Genomic DNA, 24,202 nt, shown 5'->3' with positions numbered 1-24,202 from the left:
CCCAGGTCAACTCAAAAGGCCCAATGGAGGTAACTCGGGTGGCCCATCAAGGTTCTACAACTGAAATTGTTTGACTCATTTTTGATGAATTGAACAAGGTGGACCCTCTTGTAAACAAGTGTAATGCTTTATTGGGTCGTCCACTCACAGTTAACAGTCTTTGTATTGAGTTGTGCTTGAATTGTACTGTAATTCTGCAAACTGTTAATAAATATTTCAAATCAATCAATCAATCAAAAAATTCATCGGATGTCTGCCACAAGAATAAAAATCAAAACAATTGTTAACATGATTATAATTCACATTTGAGTTCTGGCATGAACAGTTGCCCGGAACTATTTAATCCATTACATTCATGCGCCCAGTCGATTTATAAACACGGACGCCTTTTCCGGACGGACCGGCCGGAAGTTCATGATGTTGTGTAGCAGCTAACAATAGCCACAGCACTATAGAGTCGATCGACAACAACGAGAGACAAGAATAAATCTATCGAGACTAGCGACTGGACCACGGAGCGCCGTCTAACACAGGATCTTTTTTCAGAAAAAGACGGGATGATTTAGATCGCAATTTATGAACGTTTTAAGATTTTCGTTTTCATCAGCTAAACAGGGGAGGGAGTTTTTCGATGACGCCACACTCTTGCGCGTCACCGAGCAGAGCCCAGGAGGCGCGCCTGGGCTATACAGCCATGCGATCTGTTCTCGTATCAATAAACTTCGTCTTTTGGACAATACTTCGTCCTGGGCGACGGGCGTTACTAATAGAAAGGACAAAGAACTTCGTCCTGGGCGTTCGGAGTGTTTAATGTGTGTACTTTGGACATTTGTAGTTGGAGACATTGTTGTAAAAAATGTGATGCACACTTCCCTATTTGGAATAATTTTAAGGTGTAGGCCTATAAAACCCTTTTCCCAAGACTTTCTTTTATTAAAATACAAAAAATAAAAAACGGACTTTGTTCCATACATACAGTGAATGCAAAATGACTTGTATCCATACTAGTGAGTAAAATTGCTTTACAGCATTGATGGTCTTTTAAATTAAATTAAAGGCGGATGGTTAAACAAAAATGTTGTATTACAATAAAGGTAGCCTACCCCCATCTCTATACAAAACACTGCCATGGTGTATGAAGATATATCGAAATCGAAATCAAACCTTTCGATATATCGAAAGGTTGTCACACAATGGACACATTGTGTGATTTCCGTGAAATTGTGCATGCACATTCCCACTAGGCCGAGGAAGAAATGCCACGTGAACTAACTGCACGGATCTGTGGATAACTTTGTATGCCAACTCCCTAGAGGCCAAGGGAAAACCTTTGCCTGGAATTTTTCACATCTGCTCTTTATAGCGCCACCAGGAGGCTGACATATGTAAAACACATTTTCTAATATTAGTCCTTCAGATTTTATCCAAATTTCACGCAAATCGGTACACATGCTCTTCATAGTCATGTGATCAAGACGGGTTTGTTTGATTTCTCATAATCCACCCTCATTGGCTACGATTGGCTTCTAAACTTTTCAGGAGTAGCCCGCTTTGTACCCGTTTTGTACAAATCGCCACAACTACTCAACGCAGCGTCCGATTGTGGTGAAACTGTGCATGCATATTCCCACTAGGCTTTGGAAGAAATGCCACTTGACAGTTTTCAAATCAGCCTCATGGTGGCGCTACAACAGGCCAAGCCGCGTCACACACACACGTTTATATTGCTCCTAAACATTTTGCCAAACATCACACACACACACTCCTATCCTCCTGGTGGAGACATGTGCCCAGAAGGGCACTTTTTCTAGTTCTCCTATGTGGGAGACTAAAATCCTTTGCAGTCGACCTGCTGTGGCAGACTGCATTTATTTTATTTTACATTATTTCACCTTTATTTACAAAATCTCTTGCAAGGGACTACTGATCAAAACGGCAGCACACAAAGTTACAAAATCAATAATATATAATATATAATCCAATAATGACATTTATAAGGAATGTGAGCAGACGGCCGTGCGGTGCGGTCACGCGGCCCTCAATCCCATTTTTAAAAACTGCTGACGAGAAGCCAGTTTAAGATGAGTCTCTACAGCTTAACACTGTTTGGGTCCTACTATCCTGTCTCACAGCACGGCACCAAATGTAGCTGTTTGGTCTCGAGCTATTCAAGTGTATTCAAAGCAAAACTAAACCAATTCAAAATAAAGCCTTCAGTGCCTATATACAAAACATGGAAACATTGCTTGCACAAAGCAAGTATTAGATATTAGTGACGGTCTGCCAGGTGGCTTAAAAAAAAGGCAGGAAATCATAATATCTCTGGCAAATATGCCTGCAGTTCTCTGTAAACACCACCATGTGGCACTGTGGTGGTCACCTCACCACCGTTTCTGGGGGGGTTAAGGTTCATTCATAGTCGGGTGGGGAGGGGTCCTCATAAGAAACAAACACAAATATGTATTTCACATTTTTAATTGATCAAAATGGCACATTTGTAATACAAATGTACTGCAAGCATTATTCAAGCATCTTCATGATCAAACCGTATTAAGAAAACATAGATATCTTGATATAAAAAGCAAAATGAAATGTACAGCTTGAAGAATATTCCATATCTTCCATAGCAGACATTTTTATATAATTTTATTATTTTAACTACAGTTACCTACAGTTTAAATAAAATAAAAAAATCATACGTTAAAAAATAAAGTTTCAGAGGCTCCGCTAATGCCAAACCTTCAGTACCTTTATTAAAAGAACATAAAATGATTGACACCTCTCTCTCTCGCACGCTCTCTCTCTCTCTCTCTCTCTCTCTCTCTCTCTCTCTCTCTCTCACTATAAATGATATATTTAACAACAATGAAAGGAAATTAAATAGCTGAGGGCAATTGAAGCATTTGAACATTTCATAAATTGAAAAATAAAAAAGTTTGAAGAGCACAGCGGTAGGATTAGTTATACAGCACTTCAATATGAAGTTGACTTTAAAGGTGACCAAACCCTTCACTCACTTGTTGATGAAAAACAATGACAAAAATATATCCCTAGCTTCAAATTGTTGTCAATTTCAAAGATGGATGTTGTTTGAACAATGTATGAAATGTATACCATGTATTTAAACAATACTAACTATATATACTGTATATATATATATATATATATATAGTCCGCTGTTAAGGCCTATCATGTGTCAGCGGAGAAATGCATTGTGTGAAAATAATTAAGCAATATTACACGAGAGGGTGTGGTTTAACGAGAGGGTGTGGTTTAACGTGATTATTGCCACGACAGTGATGCGGTCAGGACGTAGTCGAGTTCCGCAAGCATCACTGTAGACTTTCGTCTTTACAGTCGCGCAAATGTATTCTAATATAAATATAAATCATCTAAGGCTATAGCTTGTTGCTGTAAATGTAAAGATATTTTAAAATATATTTTTGTGAACGGAAATGGCAGCTTCCGTTACTCAGCTCATGGGGGCTATAGTCCCAGACTCTATATAGCATTCTGTTACTCAGCTCATGGGGGCTATAGTTCCAGACTCTATATAGCATTCTGTTACTCAGCTCATGGGGGCTATAGTTCCAGACTCTATATAGCATTCTGTTACTCAGCTCATGGGGGCTATAGTCCCAGACTCTATATAGCATTCTGTTACTCAGCTCATGGGGGCTATAGTCCCAGACTCTATATAGCATTCTGTTACTCAGCTCATGGGGGCTATAGTCCCAGACTCTATATAGCATTCTGTTACTCAGCTCATGGGGGCCATAGTTCCAGACTCTATATAGCATTCTGTTACTCAGCTCATGGGGGCCATAGTTCCAGACTCTATATAGCATTCTGTTACTCAGCTCATGGGGGCTATAGTCCCAGACTCTATATAGCATTCTGTTACTCAGCTCATGGGGGCTATAGTCCCAGACTCTATATAGCATTCTGTTACTCAGCTCATGGGGGCTATAGTTCCAGACTCTATATAGCATTCTGTTACTCAGCTCATGGGGGCCATAGTCCCAGACTCTATATAGCATTCTGTTACTCAGCTCATGGGGGCTATAGTCCCAGACTCTATAGCCTTCTGGGAGGTGTAGTCCCAGACTCTATATAGCATTCTGGGAGGTGTAGTTCCAGACTCTATATAGCATTCTGGGAGGTGTAGTCCCAGACTCTATATAGCATTCTGGGAGGTGTAGTCCCAGACTCTATATAGCATTCTGGGAGGTGTAGTCCCAGACTCTATATAGCATTCTGGGAGGTGTAGTCCCAGACTCTATATAGCATTCTGGGAGGTGTAGTCCCAGACTCTATATAGCATTCGGAGATTGTGGAATAGTTGTCTGGCTACGCGAGACTAAACTTCCACTGACATGAATAGCGGCAGGGGGGGGGGGGGGGGGGGGCTATCGCTCCGGTTCAGTCTCTATCCTTTTATTAGTCTATGGTTGCGTCCGCGCATGTTAGCGTTTGGGTATAGGGTCCGACACCCCTAATCACTAGTCACTAATGGCTATCAGAATCTTGGTATGTCGGAACACATGCCTGCACCCGCGAGAGGCACCACGGGTTACCTAGAGCTGACTCAGCCCGGTAAGTCACAAGAGAGGAGGGCGGAGGGGGACCGTTTACTGAAACCTGAAGGAGAGTACCCCCCTCCCCCCACCACGTCCTAGGGCTGCTGCTGGTACTGGCCCTCGGTGGCGTTGTTGAAGTCGTCCAGGACGCTCTGGATGTAGTCGAAGGTGGGCCGGTCGTCGGGCTTGTTCCTCCAGCAGGTGGTCATCACCTCGTACAGGGGGGCGGGGCAGCTCTCCGGCCGCGGCATGCGGTAGCCGTGCTGCACGCGTGAAATCACCTCGCCGTTGCTCATACCTTTGAATCGTAGAATGAATGACACGGGATGAGATGAAGGTGTGTGTGTGTGTGTGTGCACTATACACACCTATATTATATGGGCACGTAAACACACAGACACACGCACGCACGCACACACACACTCACACAGATACACAGACAGACATGCACATCCACTCGATTTGCACATGTACGAATACAAGAAACTCTCGCCCCTCCAAAAAACATGCAAACTCGAAACGGTCGCCACCAGCTATTCCTAAACTTAAACCTCAGCAAAACTATGGCTAAACCTTTGGTTTAAAAAAAAGCTTCATACCCTGTATGTGACAAAGCTCTGTTTACATGATGCTGTACCCCCTCCGACTGATAGTATACCCATTTTCAACTGTTTTTATTATATTTTGACACTTGCTTTGGCGATGTAAACGTATGTTTTCTCAGGCCAATAAAGCTCCTTTAAAATGATGATTTGATTTGAACTACACAGAGTGTCAGGAGAGAGAAGCGAGCCAGCGTGTGTGCAGTATTATGACCAGCAGAGGGCAGCACACAGCCGTGCAATGCTTTATTATAGCACTTTTAACCCATTTAGGCCATGTTGAAATTTAAAAAATGTAAATCATGACAGTTTTCTGAAAAACCTGTGTCATGTCAGTGGTGCTAAACCTTTTTCATGTATTTGGCCTCCGACCCCTATCTGAAATTATGTTGTTCCAGGGACTTCCCCAGAAGCAAAGATTTGAGTTAAAAACGTTCGCTCTGAAAGAATATATATTCAAAGATTTGTGCCATATTTTCAAGATTTAAAAAAAATAGCATACCTACAAGCTCATAGCGCGGCACTCGGTGGCGCGCTATGAGCTTGTAGATCTGATATTTTTCAATAGCTAAATTATAACATAATATTTAAAACACCAAAAGGGGTTCCCGCCCAAAATGTGTTTAAGTACTACATGTTGAGTAGACCTATAGTCCGTCAATGCAGCAGTGTTGATGTTGACAGCATAATTTTTATGTAGATTCACTCATAGTCTTCTGAATGAAATTACATTTAGTTTTGGTCATATTTTAGTCATCTGAAATGTTTTTGTTTTGGTTTTAGTTGTCTAGTTCTAGTTGTAGGGGAGCCTGAAATGTCTTATTTATACTAAGCTGGGTACCAAAAATAGCCGATGTACAAGCTCACAACGCGCCAGCACGCCACGTTGTGAGCTTGTAGATCTGATGGTAATAAAAAATATATAAAACCCATGAAGTCAGGTTAATCAGTCACCTGGGTACGGGATCTTAAGGAGTTAATCAGTCACCTGGGTACGGGATCTTCCCGTATGTGACGATCTCGTAGAGCAGAACTCCAAACGACCACATGTCTGACTTGATGGTGAACGAGCCGTAGTTGATGGCCTCGGGGGCGGTCCACTTGATGGGGAATTTGGCTCCTGAGAGAGAGACGCACGCACGCACGCACAGACGCACGCGCACACACACACACACACACACACACACACACACCCGCACACACCCAGATGATTAGTTTGCTTAGCTCAGCATTAGTTTAGTTTTCTCTATCAACAGTTACTGTTTCCGGTCAATGTTGTCCCTCTTTGCGTGGGACAGTCCCTCATTTCCAAGACTTTTCAGGCGTCCCACAAATTGAGACCCTGTCCCACATTGTGACTGGCAGGCAATTGCATCAGTGTTCAAATGCCCTAATAATAGTTAGTCCCCCAATAGTTGGCCTTCTGTTGTAAAGCTCTCTCATTGTCTCTTCCTTCAAGATGTGTTTTTAAGCCTGTTAATAAAAATAAAGCATGATTTTAAAACAAAATGTGAGACACCAGAGGAGTTTATAAATGATAGCCAATAGGCCTATGGTCGAATATGACATCAAGGCATTTAATAGCAACTCAAGACTCAAGTAGTAAGTTGCTAACCCGGTACTCCAGTATCGCTTGTGTGGGACAAGTGGGATGGGGGGACAGGGTCCCATCCCACTTGTCCCACACAAGCGATGTGAACAGTTTGGATCTGGTCACCCTACAACAGTATAACCCAACATACTGTAAATACAGTATACAGTAGGTGTATGCAGGTATCTGCACATTTCTAAAGTGACGATTGAAGGACTTTTTTAAGACCTTATTAATAACAAATTAAACCCCTTGGCTTATTTGACACTTCATCGTGTCCATTGCGTCGCAAAATAGCCGATCTACAAGCCCACCAGAGCGCCGCAGATTGATCTCCAGGCCCACCACAGCTCTCCGCGCTGCGTCACTGTGACCTTACTTGCTTGATACTGGCGACTGGTACATCCCACAATTTGTCATTCACAAGGAAATGACATTCTTGGGTTGTCACTTATCAAAGGGGACCCAGTTTCCCTTTGATAATAGTAAAATAAATGACCTCTCCATGGAATTAAAACGATGACAGAGCCATCCCGGGAAAGCCTGTGATTCATTCATCCTTTATGTTCCTGTGTTACTAGAATCCACCGAGTCGCAGAGAAAGGCAGGATGAGTCCATTAGTCACCATGGGGGGGAAAAACCATGGAAACAATAATAATGAATGAGCTATTTATATAGTGCCTTTATCCCAAGGCACGTTCATACACCGATGGCGGAGGAAACCATGCCAGGCACCAACCTGCACATCAGGAGCAATTAGGGGTTCAGGGCTTAGAGTATATATTAATAGAGACGGCACCGGATTTCTCCTCCCATCCACTTGCATTAAGTTGCTCAAAAGCGCATGAGGCGATTTCACTCCTCCTTCCGGGTAGGAACAGAGTGCATTCTGGGATGGATTGCCCCAATAACATAACGTTGACTATCATTGCGCCGTTTTGCGCGCGTTCACGTATGAAACATTCGTTCACGTGTCATGGGCCCAATAACATGAACGTGCGCAATGATAGTCAACGGACCAGCGCTGGCCCCGAGCTGCAATACCAAATTCAGCCACTATGTCCATTTCGCCTCAGGGTTTCCTCCGGGTGCCGTCTCTATTAATATGTACTCTAAGGTTCTTCAGGGTCTTGCTCAAGGACACTTCAACACTAACTAACTCTGGGGGAGCCCGGGATCACACACACACACACACGCACACACACACACACGTACCCTCTCTGGCGGTGTACTGGTCGTCCTCGATGACCCTGGCCAGTCCGAAGTCGGCGATCTTACACAGGAGGCTGTCTGACACCAGAACGTTGGCTGCTCTGAGGTCTCTGTGGATGTAGTTCTTCCTCTCGATGTACGCCATGCCTTCTGCTATCTGAGACACACACACAGAGCGCACACACACACACACACACAGAGCGCACACACACACACACGCACGGTTGATCAAGGGAGTACCAATATCTTAGTCGATTAGTCAATGTTTTTTTAACCCATTTTGACCTGAGATCAGATTCTAAAAATGTCTTCTGAATCCTGACAGTTTTCTGAAAAAGCTATGTTTCTATGTCAGTCGTTCTTCGATTTTTCAAAAATAGCAGATCTACAAGCTCGTAGCGCGCCACTCGGTGCCGCGCTATGAGCTTGTAGATCTGCTATTTTTCAATAGCTAAAGCATAACATAATGCTAACACCAAAAGGGGTTCCCGCCCAAAATGGCATAAGAGAGATTGGCCTAATTCGTTATACTAATTAATAATTAAATAATTAATTGTAAAAAAAAAAATCGATACGGTATATCATGATTTATTGGGGGAAAGCAAGCAGTACCAGATATTGAAAACCCCCCACAGCCCAAATGGAATCATCCTCTATTTCATAACATTTGTATGTGTTTTATCAGACCGATTCGACTACAGATGTAGTCGTTTTGCTGTGACAGGTTGTTTTTCCCAAGGTGGTGAAACATTGAAAATGAAAGAAGAAGAAAATAAATAGCCTTGAAAAGGAATACATCCTCTTCCTCTACAACAGGAAGTGCAAGTACACCATCTGGCAACCTTGTAAAGACATGTTGTTATTATTATTATTATTATTATTATTATTATTATTATCAAATATTATCGACAGATGGATCGGTTATGAAACTGGTCAGTAAAAGTCAGAGAATTCGCATCAAAATGTACCAAAAGAAGAAGTAGTCAGACTCATTATGCAGTTTACAAAGATCTACAGGCCCACAATGTGTGACATCGTGACTCATTTGTGAGCTTGTAGATCTGCAAATATCAAATGGCCAAAATGTATATATAGGGCTGAAGTGGTTAATAAATGTTTTGTAATAATTATCCAAATCTGCCAAATATTAAACTAGTAACTAAAGTTTTCAAATAATTGTAGTGGAGTAAAAGTATACAATATTTGCCTCTGAGATGTAGTGGAGTAGAAGTAAAAGTACTGGAAATTAGAAATACTAAAGTAAAGTAAAAAACAATAACAAAAAATTGTACTTATATACAGGACTTATAGGTAAATGTACGTAGTTACTTTCCACCACTGTGTGAAACTGAGCGATTAAGTGCCAAGTGTGCTACTTTTAGTCAAGCGTTCCTCTTTTTGCCTTGACCAGTGGAAGAAGTGACGCCACCGCCTCTTACACAACACCCGTGAAGAAGTGACGCCACTGCCTCTTACACAACACCCGTGTCAGGAAGAGAGAGCCGGCCTAGTGAAGCAACGCGCCGTGAGCCAAACTCCAGGCGCTGCATGTGGAAATTACCTGGGCTGAGAAATCGATGAGCTTGGGTAATTGCACTTTACATCCTGTCTCGCTCTTCAAGAAGTCCAGGAGGCTTCCTGGAAATACAGAGAGACAGTGGAAGAGGAGGAGTAAATGTATTAGATATAGAGAGACAGTGGAAGAGGAGGAGTAAATGTATTAGATATAAATATAGAGAGACAGTGGAAGAGGAGGAGTAAATGTATTTATATATAATATAGAGAGACAGTGGAAGAGGAGGAGTAAATGTATTAGATATAAATATAGAGAGACAGTGGAAGAGGAGGAGTAAATGTATTAGATATAAATATAGAGAGACAGTGGAAGAGGATGAGTAAATGTATTAGATATAAATATAGAGAGACAGTGGAAGAGGAGGAGTAAATGTATTAGATATAAATATAGAGAGACAGTGGAAGAGGAGGAGTAAATGTATTAGATATAAATATAGAGAGACAGTGGAAGAGGAGGAGTAAATGTATTTATATATAATATAGAGAGACAGTGGAAGAGGAGGAGTAAATGTATTTATATATAATATAGAGAGACAGTGGAAGAGGAGGAGTAAATGTATTTATATATAATATAGAGAGACAGTGGAAGAGGAGGAGTAAATGTATTTATATATAATATAGAGAGACAGTGGAAGAGGAGGAGTAAATGTATTAGATATATATAAATATAGAGAGACAGTGGAAGAGGAGGAGTAAATGTATTAGATATAAATATAGAGAGACCGTGGAAGAGGAGGAGTAAATGTATTAAATATAGAGAGACAGTGGAAGAGGAGGAGTTAATGTATTAAATATAGAGAGACAGTGGAAGAGGATGAGTAAATGTATTAGATATAAATATAGAGAGACAGTGGAAGAGGAGGAGTAAATGTATTAAATATAGAGAGACAGTGGAAGAGGAGGAGTAAATGTATTAAATATAGAGAGACAGTGGAAGAGGAGGAGTAAATGTATTAGATATAAATATAGAGAGACAGTGGAAGAGGAGGAGTAAATGTATTAGATATAAATATAGAGAGACAGTGGAAGAGGAGGAGTACATGTATTAGATATAAATATAGAGAGATAGTGGAAGAGGAGTAAATGTATTAGCGTTTCAAGCACAGAACACATAACATATTTTTTGTTTTGTCACACCATCACTAAACACGGGTATATTTTACGCACATGTAAAATATTCCATACAAAAAAATATTTCTCATCAAAATATATTATTGAAAGATATTCCTAAAAAATAATAATTTGGGGGCCTGCATGGTCACTTGCCATTTTGCACTGTACTGCACTGTACTCTGTGATGATGTGGGGTTCTATCGCTCACCATTAGACATGTACTCTGTGATGATGTGGGGTTCTATCGCTCACCATTAGACATGTACTCTGTAGTGATGTCAGGTTCCATCTCTCACCATTAGACATGTACTCTGTAGTGATGTCAGGTTCCATCTCTCACCATTAGACATGTACTCTGTAGTGATGTCAGGTTCTGTCTCTCACCATTAGACATGTACTCTGTGATGATGTGGGGTTCTATCGCTCACCATTAGACATGTACTCTGTGATGATGTGGGGTTCTATCGCTCACCATTAGACATGTACTCTGTGATGATGTCAGGTTCTATCTCTCACCATTAGACATGTACTCTGTGATGATGTCAGGTTCTACTCTGTGATGATGTCAGGTTCTATCGCTCACCATTAGACATGTACTCTGTGATGATGTGGGGTTCTATCGCTCACCATTAGACATGTACTCTGTGATGATGTGGGGTTCTATCGCTCACCATTAGACATGTACTCTGTGATGATGTCAGGTTCTATCGCTCACCATTAGACATGTACTCTGTGATGATGTCAGGTTCTACTCTCACCATTAGACATGTACTCTGTGATGATGTCAGGTTCTATCGCTCACCATTAGACATGTACTCTGTGATGATGTGGGGTTCTATCGCTCACCATTAGACATGTACTCTGTGATGATGTCAGGTTCTATCTCTCACCATTAGACATGTACTCTGTGATGATGTCAGGTTATATCTCTCACCATTAGACATGTACTCTGTGATGATGTCAGGTTCTACTCTGTGATGATGTCAGGTTCTACTCTGTGATGACGTCAGGTTCTATCTCTCACCATTAGACATGTACTCTGTGATGATGTCAGGTTCTACTCTGTGATGATGTCAGGTTCTATCGCTCACCATTAGACATGTACTCTGTGATGATGTCAGGTTCTGTCTCTCACCATTAGACATGTACTCTGTGATGATGTCAGGTTCTGTCTCTCACCATTAGACATGTACTCTGTGATGATGTCAGGTTCTACTCTGTGATGATGTCAGGTTCTATCGCTCACCATTAGACATGTACTCTGTGATGATGTCAGGTTCCATCTCTCACCATTAGACATGTACTCTGTGATGATGTCAGGTTCTATCTCTCACCATTAGACATGCACTCTGTGATGATGTGGGGTTCTGTCTCTCACCATTAGACATGTACTCTGTGATGATGTCAGGTTCTATCTCTCACCATTAGACATGTACTCTGTGATGATGTCAGGTTCTACTCTGTGATGATGTCAGGTTCTACTCTGTGATGATGTCAGGTTCTATCTCTCACCATTAGACATGTACTCTGTGATGATGTCAGGTTCTACTCTGTGATGATGTCAGGTTCTACTCTGTGATGATGTCAGGTTCTACTCTGTGATGATGTCAGGTTCTACTCTGTGATGATGTCAGGTTCTATCGCTCACCATTAGACATGTACTCTGTGATGATGTCAGGTTCTATCGCTCACCATTAGACATGTACTCTGTGATGATGTCAGGTTATATCTCTCACCATTAGACATGTACTCTGTGATGATGTCAGGTTCTATCGCTCACCATTAGACATGTACTCTGTAGTGATGTCAGGTTCTATCTCTCCCCATTAGACATGTACTCTGTGATGATGTCAGGTTCCATCTCTCACCATTAGACATGTACTCTGTGATGATGTGGGGTTCTATCGCTCACCATTAGACATGTACTCTGTGATGATGTCAGGTTCTCTCTCTCACCATTAGACATGTACTCTGTGATGATGTCAGGTTATATCTCTCACCATTAGACATGTACTCTGTGATGATGTCAGGTTCTACTCTGTGATGATGTCAGGTTCTACTCTGTGATGATGTCAGGTTCTACTCTGTGATGATGTCAGGTTCTATCGCTCACCATTAGACATGTACTCTGTGATGATGTCAGGTTCTGTCTCTCACCATTATGCATGTACTCCGTGATGATGTAAATGGGTTCCACCTTGGTGACCACGGCGTACAGGCGCACCAGCCTCTCGTGCTGTAAGGTCTTCATCAGGTTGGCTTCCTCCAGGAAGGCCTCGGCCGACATGGTGCCCACCTTCAGGGTCTTCACCGCCACCTTGGTGGCGTTGTTGTAGTAGGCTGAGAGAGAGAGAGAGAGGGGGGGGGGGGGAGGGAGAGAGAGAGAGAGAGAGAGAGAGGGGAGGGGGGGGGGAGAGGGAGAGAGAGAGGGGGGGGAGAGACATGGCATTGTTATAATAGACTGGCACAGAGAGAGAGAACATGGCATTGTTGTAGTAGGCTGAGAGAGAGAGAGAGAGAGAGAGAGAGCTGGCAGCTGTTTCTTGCATTTCTTGACGTGAGCATCTGACACTTTCAATGTGTCAGGGCTTTTAGTCGCTGGCAATAAGTGGGTTAGCCGGGGAGCCACAGGCCCCAAAGCTCAACGGTTAAGGGTTTACCTCTGATGTCTTGACATACTTTTTATTTGTGTTTTTTCTATTCACCTGGTCATTAAGGTCCACAGAATGAGAGGTCTGCTCTGCCGGAAACATTGCGAAAAAAGAGTTATGGCCATTTTTGTATACCCCACCACAGACCATGGGGGTTCTCAACGTTTTTGGCTGGGGACCCCCGGAAATGCTTTGGCCATGTCTCGCTTTTCGGGATATTTCCGGCAGAGCAGACCTCTCATTCTGTGGACCTTAATGACCAAGTGAATAGAAATAATCACACCTGTGTGAACTGAATGGTGCAACTCCCCTCTCCCATCTCCCCCTGCCTCTCTCTCTCTCTCTCTCTCTCTCTCTCTGTAATTAGCAGGCAACAGTGCAACACTATATCTCTCTCTCTCTGTTTTCGCCACCTTTTGCCCCTACTGGTACTCTAAACATAGTCACATAGTCCCGGACATTGCTGTTCCTTGGAGTGGTTGCACCACTCAAAAATACAAATAAAAAGTAGTCATGACATCACAGGTCCAAATTTGCGTGGCTGGCTCCCCGGCTAGGTGCGTGCGGGTGCTCCCCGGCTAGGTGCGTGCGGGTGCTCCCCGGCTAGGTGCGTGCGGGGTGCTAAACCAATACACAGTCATTGTGCCAAAGAGGCAGTTTATAGAGGATATATAGTTTAGCATAAGCAATTAATGCTCCCTATAAGTTCCTCTATACTCACTGAGCAAACCCCAGAGAGGAAGTGAGAGCCGAGGTGCAGAGAACAGCTGGGAGGGTCATGTCTTACAGGTCTAAAAACAAGTATGAGGAACAAAGACTGGCTTTAACTGTTGTTGTTCAGGCATGAATGAGCACCGACGAACAAACACCAACTGTCATGGTTCCCTCTGGGGTACCAGTGCAACAGGGCCTGAAAGACAGCTGTCCTGCCTGCTGATTCTGAATGACAACATGCCCACAGTAAGTATAGTCCAAACAGTGTCCTGCCTTCTGATTCTGAACGACATGCCCACAGTAAGTAGTCCAAACAGTGTCCTGCCTTCTGGTTCTGAATGACATGCCCACAGTAAGTATAGTCCAAACAGTGTCCTGCCTGCTGGTTCTGAATGACATGCCCACAGTAAGTATAGTCCAAACAGTGTCCTGCCTGCTGGTTCTGAATGACATGCCCACAGTAAGTATAGTCCAAACAGTGTCCTGCCTGCTGGTTCTGAATGACATGCCCACAGTAAGTATAGTCCAAACACTGTCCTGCCTGGTGGTTCTGAATGACATGCCCACAGTAAGTAGTCCAAACAGTGTCCTGCCTGCTGGTTCTGAATGACATGCCCACAGTAAGTATAGTCCAAACAGTGTCCTGCCTGCTGGTTCTGAATGACATGCCCACAGTAAGTATAGTCCAAACAGTGTCCTGCCTGCTGGTTCTGAATGACATGCCCACAGTAAGTATAGTCCAAACAGTGTCCTGCCTGCTGGTTCTGAAAGACATGCCCACAGTAAGTATAGTCCAAACAGTGCATTCTGTGTACCTGTGTATACAGTAGGGCCTGACTCACACCTTTACATCTAGCATACAACATTGATGCATGCTAGATGTAAACAAAGGGTTTGTTTACATCTTGCCCCAATGCATTTCCAATGGAAGTCACATGGTTTGACACAACATTTTTGTTGTACGGCTTTCGGCTGTGTTTCGACTGCCCCCCCTCCCCCTCATACAACAAAAATGTTGTGTCAAACCATGTGACTCCCATTGGAAATGAATTGCGAGCTTGCATCAGTAAACAAGTCTCATGCATCAGCTATACATCAATCTGTTGTGCAGGTGTGAGTCAGGCCTAAGTAAGAGTAAGGCTTCACTCACACTGTCACAACAGAATGTTGTATAGCTGATGCATGAGACTTGTTGACTGTTGCAAGTTTGCAATTAATTTCCAATGGGAGTCACGTGGTTTGAAGAGACAAACGTGTTGTATGAGGGGGAGGGGGGCAGTCGAAACACATACAACATACATACATGAGCTTGTAGGCAAAAATGTTGTATCAAACCATGTGACTTCCATTGGAAATGCATACCGAAGCACAGCGACGTGAGGCTATACCGAAGCACAGTGACGTGAAGCTATACCGAAGCACAGCGACGTGAAGCTATACCGAAGCACAGCGACGTGAAGCTATACCGAAGCACAGCGACGTGAAGCTATACCGAAGCACAGCGACGTGAAGCTATACCGAAGCACAGTGACGTGAAGCTATACCGAAGCACAGCGACGTGAAGCTATACCGAAGCACAGTGACGTGAAGCTATACCGAAGCACAGTGACGTGAGGCTATACCGAAGCACAGTGACGTGAAGCTATACCGAAGCACAGCGACGTGAAGCTATACCGAAGCACAGCGACGTGAGGCTATACCGAAGCACAGCGACGTGAGGCTATACCGAAGCACAGCGACGTGAGGCTATACCGAAGCACAGCGACGTGAGGCTATACCGAAGCACAGCGACGTGAGGCTATACCGAAGCACAGCGACGTGAAGCTATACCGAAGCACAGCGACGTGAGGCTATACCGAAGCAGATCCAACTGGATGTCCCCCTGCGGGATCAATTTCATGTCTATATGCATCAGACAACAATTGTCATTCATTTAAGAAGATATATTGCTAGACTTCCTGCTGGGCGTACGGAAAAATGAACTTGAAACCAGGAACCCAGTTTTCCTGCTGAGTCAGTCACCACAGTGAGAGGGCAGGGTCCGTTGTGCCATTTGGATATTTGCAAAGCTGATGGAAGCTTCCTGATGGGTTCCGAGGGACCATTAGGATTAGGTAGATACATGGTGTCACTTGCCTTGTCAATGTTTGTCCTCGTCGGGTTACTGAAATGTGATGAGTCTAAATGTTCCACGTATCATATCCAGATGAAAGCATGGTAAAACCCCAGAGAGAGAGAGAGAGAGAGAGAGAGAGAGAGAGAGAGAGAGAGAGAGAGAGAGAGAGAGAGAGAGAGAGAGAGAGAGAGACACATACAGAGACAGAGACAGACAGACAGACAGACAGACAGACAGACAGACAGACAGACAGACAGACAGACAGACAGACAGACAGACAGACAGACAGACAGACAGACAGACAGACAGACAGACAGACAGACAGACAGACAGACAGACTGTACTGTGCTCTGAGCCTCTGACTGAACTTGGCCTTGCTGTGTAAAGCGACGGGCGATCGTAATTGACTTTCACGCGGAAAATGTATGTTGTAACTGCGAGCATTGGTTCTTTAGTTATGAGCCGTTCAAATAAAGTTTGTTTTGATTGAAAATGCAATCTGTGAAAAGTAGCAACCTAGAATGTGCTTAGCAACCTAGAATCATTTATATGTAAAGTTGGCGAAGAGTGCGGCCTATTATAAACCAGACGGACATCTCCGTCATCGGCGCTGAATCGACAGACAACAGTCACCCATCTCATTGTTAAGCTGTGGGATTAGCAGGAAGAGCTCAGCTTTGCAAATATACAAATGTGAACTTGAATTGTATGTCTGTACCACTTCTATTCTCTCTCTCTCTCTCTCTCTCTCTCTCTCTCTCTCTCTCTCTCTCTCTCTCTCTCACACACACACACACACACACACACACACACACACACACCCTCCCACTCTGAGTGACTAAATGTGTGGGTGTGTGCGTTTATGTGTGTCATTGCCAACAACACCCCGCCGATATCAATGCAAATCAGCGGTCCAGTTTCCTCCTTAGATGTTTATCACACAGATGCCAATGAGAGACCCATGAACCGAGCCTGAACAGGTGCCAGTGATCAACAAACGTATAGCCTGACACTCATTTCGTTTCACTTCATCGTTCAGACTGAAAGCCCTTCCCACGGCAGCAGTTTCTGGGATGGGCGTTGCCAGAGCCATAGAGTAAGACAGCGCTACGACAACTCTGTTCACTTCATGGGGCTTCAGTCCAATGGCGGCTCTTCTACATAGACTTCTATTGGCGAAGAGCATAGCGAACAGTGACAAGTCCTGGACCGGAAATTGGTAGAATGCACTGAACTCGGGCAACAGCCCATGCTTTAATGATCTCAAATCCCCTTATTTTAGATAGTTTTTTAACATAAACATTACAGAGACTTTAGTTGTCACTGTAGCCTACAATACTTTAAAATAGCTGTCATGTTGCACACATGCAACTCTGCGCTCTTATTTGCGCCGCCCTCATTGAAAATAATGTATTTCAAACTCCAGCTCGAGCGCTTATTTTTCTGCCCCCTCAATGCCCCCTCAACTCTGTCTTACTCTATGGCTCTGGGCATTGCCAAAGCAGAAGTCTAAGCTGATTGGTTCACACCAATCAAAATAATAGCAAAGCAGATGACGTCATTGTCAATCATTGTGGTTAACCCGGTTGCTAACCAAACAGACACAGTCAACGAGCGCTACTAGCATGTAAACGGATGATGATTTTCTGAAAACCTGTCGTTTCTGTAAATAAACGATTTACCTGCGGTTGATACCGAGAAACATCCCAAACGAAGGGATCTTTTCCACTACAAGAACTATAGCTTTACTTACTGTAAAACTACTAACCTAAGTGTTTGATTAAAGCTAAAAAGATTTGATAACGCGGTGTCAAGTAAATATATACATGTTAACATGAGAAGAAAAGCACTCACCCATCCAGACCTCCCCAAACTGTCCCGCTCCCAGCTTCTTACAGGAGAAGAAAAGCACTCACCCATCCAGACCTCCCCAAACTGTCCCGCTCCCAGCTTCTTACATGAGAAGAAAAGCACTCACCCATCCAGACCTCCCCAAACTGTCCCGCTCCCAGCTTCTTCACCATCTTGATGGACTCTTTAGAGATCTCCCAGGCGTCTTTGTCCCACGGCTTCTGGGCCTTGGGTTTCTCACAGGAACGCTCCAGCTTGCGGCACAGGCCATCTGGTTGTTCTGTTTTATAGACACACACAGAATACACAGGCCATCTGGTTGTTCTGTTTTATAGACACACACAGAATACACAGGCCATCTGGTTGTTCTGTTTTATAGACACACACAGAATACACATGAGGCCATCTGGTTGTTCTGTTTTATAGACACACACAGAATACACATGAGGCCGTCTGGCTGTTCTGTTTTATAGACACACACAGAATACACATGAGGCCGTCTGGTTGTTCTGTTTTATAGACACACACAGAATACACATGAGGCCGTCTGGCTGTTCTGTTTTATAGACACACACAGAATACACATGAGGCCGTCTGGCTGTTCTGTTTTATAGACACACACAGAATACACATGAGGCCGTCTGGTTGTTCTGTTTTATAGACACACACAGAATACACATGAGGCCATCTGGTTGTTCTGTTTTATAGACACACACAGAATACACATGAGGCCGTCTGGTTGTTCTGTTTTATAGACACAGAATACACATGAGGCTGTCTGGTTGTTCTGTTTTATAGACACAGAATACACATGAGGCCGTCTGGTTGTTCTGTTTTATAGACACACACAGAATACACATGAGGCCGTCTGGTTGTTCTGTTTTATAGACACACACAGAATACACATGAGGCCGTCTGGTTGTTCTGTTTTTTAGACACACACAGAATACACATGAGGCCGTCTGGTTGTTCTGTTTTATAGACACAGAATACACAGGAGGACGTCTGGTTGTTCTGTTTAGACATAATTGAAATGGAAAAAAGTAGGGACTTTTTTCGCTTCCGATCCGATCACGATACCTACATTTCTATGTTAGCCGATACCGATACTGAATACCGATAGTGTCGTGATCTCATGCTGTGTTTATAGCTATCTACTGTAGCTATATATCTCGTGTTGTGTTTATAGCTATCTAGCTATATATCTTGTGTTGTGTTTATAGCTATCTAGCTATATATCTCGTGTTGTGTTTATAGCTATCTAGCTATATATCTCGTGTTGTGTTTATAGCTATCTAGCTATATATCTCGTGTTGTGTTTATAGCTATCTAGCTATATATCTCGTGTTGTGTTTATAGCTATCTAGCTATATATCTCGTGTTGTGTTTATAGCAGATTCCTCACTCAAATGTGAACTCCAAAGCAAACTCCACATGTCCCAACATTGTATTTACCTGCCATAGTGTCGAGTCTGTCGACCCCTTACCCCTGTGTCGGATCGGTGGTTAGGCATATTCACAGATACCGATATGACCCGATATGACAAATAAGGGCCGATCCGATACTTTTCCCGATACCGATACAGTATCGGGACATCTCTAGAAAAAAGTTAACCTTTTGAAAAATGTAGATAAGTTTCCCAGAATATGGACAAATAAATAATGTGACGTGAACTCACTGTGGTAGTGTTTGATCATGCTGGAGATGTCGTTGAAGGTGATCTTGGGCGAGATGTAGTAGCCTCCGTTGTCCAGGGTTCTGATCTTGTAGTGCTTGACCACTCCGTCCGTGCCCTGGGGGTCCACGTCTCGTAGGGACAGCGAGTAGCTGCCTGCATGGAGGGCCGAGGAGAGAGAGAGAGAGAGAGAGAGAGAGAGAGAGAGTGGAGGTGAGCGGGCGGGGTCAACATATGCCCTTACTGAGCTGCACACTTGCCTTGTGTCTGACACCTGACTTGTGTCTGAACACAGCTTTGATGGATGTGTTCTGCCCCCTTCCCCCTCCATCAAACACAATGTTTGGTCAAACCATATGGGCTTCCTTTGGAAATGCATTGGAGCGGCCATTAAACACAGACACAAGACAGACTCAAGACAGGTGTCTTGAATGTGTGAACGCAGCCCAGTAAGGGCATATGTCAACCCCACCCGCTCACCTGCGGCCATCTTGGAAACTAAACGCAATATAAACAATTGGAGAGGGGTGGGGCCGAGAAAGGCCCTTATTGTATTTATACTAGAATCTCGCACGCCTGCTGCGTGCTCGCATCTAACGCCACACGGTCCGTGTTGTTGTTTTTCCGTGAGTGTCCGAGTGAGACACACACAAAGCGTACATTTTGAACGAAGCCAGACATTGATGTGTGGTTGGTTGGCCACTGGCACTGACCGTCTATGGTTCGTTCTGGGTACCTTTTCCTTGTTCGGTGCGATACAGAAAAGGGCTCTTTCACACTCTTGCCTCACTGTCAACAGCGAGCGAGATAACTGCAAAAACTGGGTTTCGGAAAGCCACGCTGGGATTGGCCAGTAGTCGGCAGACCACCACAGCGCTGGGTTGAAGACGTAGAGGTCAAGGCGGTGACGTATCACGACGACAAAGCGGCACTATAATGCATACTCCGCACACGTCATGGTGTATGACTTGGTCACCTGAACTGGCGCACAAAGGTGTGCGTGCGCTCCATGGGCACAAATGTGGGCATGGAATTATCCCAAATGTAATAACAGATAATGTCAAATCACGAGTTGTCTCATTTTACATATCGAGGAGCAGGTGAAGACCGACCTTACTCTTACAGAGACCATGACCAAGTGCTGGGCTGTGTTTCGAGCTTGTAGGTCTGCTATTTGTGATACTTTTGTGTGACACTGTAGTTACGTAGTATGATCAAGTATGGCGTAGGGCATTCACTTCTAGTCATTTTTACTAGTTGACTAGTTGCCTAGTTTACTAGTCGACTAGTCGACTAGTTGTTTAACTACCTATTATGTAAAAAATAAAATAAATTAAAAAAATAAACTTTCTTTTTTTTCTTTTTTTTTTAATAAATATTTGTACATTGAAAAACTGTGTACATGGTGACTATAACTATAATCTACCTGATCTTGAGGCCTACAAAATCGGGAAAAAATAAAAAATAAAAAGAATAAACTTTTTGTATCAACTAGTCAACTAGTACCAACAAGGTCGACTAGTGGATTTACTAGTCGACTAGTTGCTTAATGCCTTGGCGTTAATTTTCGAAAAGGAAACGCTAAAAGATGTGTGTACCTTTTGACGTCTCGCTCTCCCGTATGAGATACGCTCCTGGTTTATTGGCCGGTGCCAGCAGTTGTCTCTCTGCGTCTTTCCTCGTGATTTCCTTGAAAAACCACCTGCAAACAGGGTCAGGTTATTATTATTATTATTATTTTACAATATTCCACAACAATGTTAGGGTGACGACAAATAACTAGTTGTGTTTATTTTATACAGTGTATTCTCTGCAGGAGGGTTTTGGTTGTCTATATGCGTGCGTGCGTGCGTGCGTGCGTGCGTGTGCGTGCGTGCGTGCGTGCGTGCATGCGTGTGTGCGTGCGTGCGTGCGTGCGTGCGTGCGTGCGTGCGTGCGTGCGTGCGTGCGTGCGTGCGTGCGTTAATATCTGGGAAAGATAGAAGAACAGAAAGAAAAGCTTAGTATGGATAAAACGTGTTATTATACTGACATTCAACAATGGAGAGAGAGGGAGAGAGAGAGGGAGAGAGAGAGAGAGAGAGACAGAGAGAGACAGAGAGAGACAGAGAGAGAGAGAGAGATCTACAGTATGTACATTGTTCAGATATGATCTCACTCACTCCTCGGTCTCCATGGTGTCTGCCTGAGCCACGTAGTTAGACGGGATGAATCCTTCCTTCCGGGTCGAGAGCGACTTGGCCTTCCACCACTCCCCATGTCTGGAGGGTAAAGAGAAGAGACAACAAGGTATCTACAACATGTCCATCCAATGTACAGTCCAAAGCGGCACCTTCTTAAACTAATGGCATAGAGAGCGTCGCACTCCCGCCCCCTACCAGGGCCCAGGAAATTATTCCCCGTTCATTTTCCTCATAGACATTTCAGAAAGTATTTAAAGACGTTTAAGCCTCGTACAAAGCCAACTCTTGGCCGAACAAATAATTAGAAAGAAGAAAAAAACACTTTTGTTTTTGTTTTTCTTCTTTGTAATTATTTGTTTGGTCCAAAATATTGTGTTTATTGTCATGAGTTGTCACAAACTCGAGTTGGCTTTGTCCGCGGCGTAACTGTCTTTAAATAAATACTTTTTGAAATGTCTATGGGAAAAATGCATTGGGAATCATTTCCTGGGCCTGGCGTCGTCATGAAAGGGGGCGGGACTTTTTTGAGGATTTATTTTTTGCCTAAGTCAGCTCCTCGATCACCTAATTAAAAACAATCATGCTGATCCCGCCCCTTTTAGTCAAATCAGTGTGACTTAGGCCAAAATAAGAGTGTGACGTAAGTCTGTAAGAAAATTGGCCTAAGTCTAAGGGTTAATCCTATTTAAGTTAATTTAATCATATTATGTTACATAACTGACAGACAGTGTTATTTATATATTAATAGACATAAATTGTATAAATAGTTTTGTTTTGGATCATTTTTATTTTTCCTGAAAAACTTAAATTACTTAGGCCATTAGTTGAAGGCAACAGATTTAGAAATAAAGTGAATGGGCATAGCAGTTGGTATGTATACACGTGGGAAGTAATATTATGTTGCCAACATGCAGTATATGTTTGTGAGATACTAGAATCAATAGCATTATGTCTAGGAAAACAAATGGTTTGCCCAGACAGATGTGAATGATATACTGCATCATGGTGTCCCATTCAACCGTTTTTACTCCATCAGGGAAATGGATAAATAAATCTTGACTTACTCTTCTAGGATTTTCAGTTTGTCTCCCTTCTTGAAGCCCAGGTCATCAGGGTGCTGGGCCTGGTACGGATAGATCGCCACCATGATCTTCTCGCCACTATCAATTTGCTCTAACCCTAACCCAACACAAGAGAGAGTCATCAATCATTACAGTACAAATATAGTTGGATAGCTGAAATTAATGCAAATAATGAATACAATATGCACCTTAAAAATACTGTGACTAAGGGAATGCGGAGGGTATGAGGGTAAAAAGACAAAGAGAACATAGATCTCATATTCACAGGTGCAGCTGCATGCTTATTGATGGGGCAGAAACCTGTTTCACACTCCATCGCATGAGTGTTGTGAGCTTGTATAGCACTGCGCAAAAAGCATGGAATACGGAGGTGTAAATTACAGGAAAACTCCCGTTAAACTTTCCAACAAACTCCGGTAAACTCCCGAATCGTACCATATGTATATTACCGTATATTAACTGTATATGCCCGCTAAACTTGAGGTTTACGGGCAAAATACAGTGCCCATAATTGCCCGTTACTTAACTCGGTTCTAGCCTGCCCCACTACCCACTACTCTAAAAATGCTGCCCACCCAATCAGAAATGATATACAGATATTTTGCAGTAGCCTATTTTTTTAATATTGGCTAAAAATAAATATATCCCATAATTTTTGATTGGGTGGGAAGGACGCACTTTTGCCACTAAAACCAGCCCTGATTAAACCTGTATATTTAACCAATACAACTTATTAACACCTTGAATGCGCCGTCATTTTTCAAAAAATAATGGCGCTATAGTGCCAAGCAGATTGGGCAGATTCTACTCTGAAAAGCCCCGCCTTCCGTTACCCTCCAGAACCGGGAGGCATAATCTTCCGTTGCTACCTTGCGCTGTCACATCTAAAGTCTCTCTAGAAGCGTTTATATTCCAAATGAGATACTAGGTTAAATCAGAAATTAAAACAGAACATTGCCGTTTTGATCAAAACCATGGAGAGCGCCGTGGGTTTAGAGAAAAGAGACAGTTTAGTCGGTTTAGTTTCCCCGTTTCCTGGAACGTATAACGGCTTTGGACTACAAGGTTTCTGCCGGCGATAATTATGGTAATTTAGCCCCGCCTCCCCGTGCCGATATGGTCATTTTGCCCCGCCCCTGTACCGATATGGTCAATTAGCCCCGCCCCCGTACCTTCCAACTTCATGAACACCTGACCGGGCAGCAGTCCTGAGTCCGGCCCTTCGTTGCTCTGCGTGCACCACACACACACACAC

The 24,202-nt window shown here is 43.4% G+C and overlaps 1 protein-coding gene across 1 annotated transcript in view; it reads right to left on the bottom strand.

Annotated features, from left to right (window-relative positions):
• Positions 1 to 4,304: 4,304 nt before the first annotated feature.
• lyn (LYN proto-oncogene, Src family tyrosine kinase) overlaps positions 4,305 to 24,202 on the bottom strand; it is a 36,700-nt gene continuing 16,802 nt past the window's right edge. Inside the window, exons 3-13 of the mRNA XM_079512117.1 lie at positions 24,120 to 24,177; positions 22,930 to 23,044; positions 21,845 to 21,943; positions 21,281 to 21,384; positions 19,686 to 19,838; positions 18,134 to 18,286; positions 12,832 to 13,014; positions 9,548 to 9,624; positions 7,990 to 8,143; positions 6,171 to 6,302; positions 4,305 to 4,878 (exon numbers count right to left, since the gene is read on the bottom strand). Coding sequence (XP_079368243.1) covers positions 4,676 to 4,878; positions 6,171 to 6,302; positions 7,990 to 8,143; positions 9,548 to 9,624; positions 12,832 to 13,014; positions 18,134 to 18,286; positions 19,686 to 19,838; positions 21,281 to 21,384; positions 21,845 to 21,943; positions 22,930 to 23,044; positions 24,120 to 24,177 — 1,431 coding nt within the window. The 3' untranslated portion in view covers positions 4,305 to 4,675. The remainder of the gene's footprint in view (positions 4,879 to 6,170; positions 6,303 to 7,989; positions 8,144 to 9,547; positions 9,625 to 12,831; positions 13,015 to 18,133; positions 18,287 to 19,685; positions 19,839 to 21,280; positions 21,385 to 21,844; positions 21,944 to 22,929; positions 23,045 to 24,119; positions 24,178 to 24,202) is intronic.

Source organism: Electrona antarctica (genome assembly GCF_951216825.1).
Source record: "Electrona antarctica genome assembly, chromosome: 1".
Classification (NCBI taxonomy): domain Eukaryota; kingdom Metazoa; phylum Chordata; class Actinopteri; order Myctophiformes; family Myctophidae; genus Electrona; species Electrona antarctica.
Note: the sequence above shows the minus strand (reverse complement) of the source record. Positions and strands in the feature narration are given on the sequence as shown.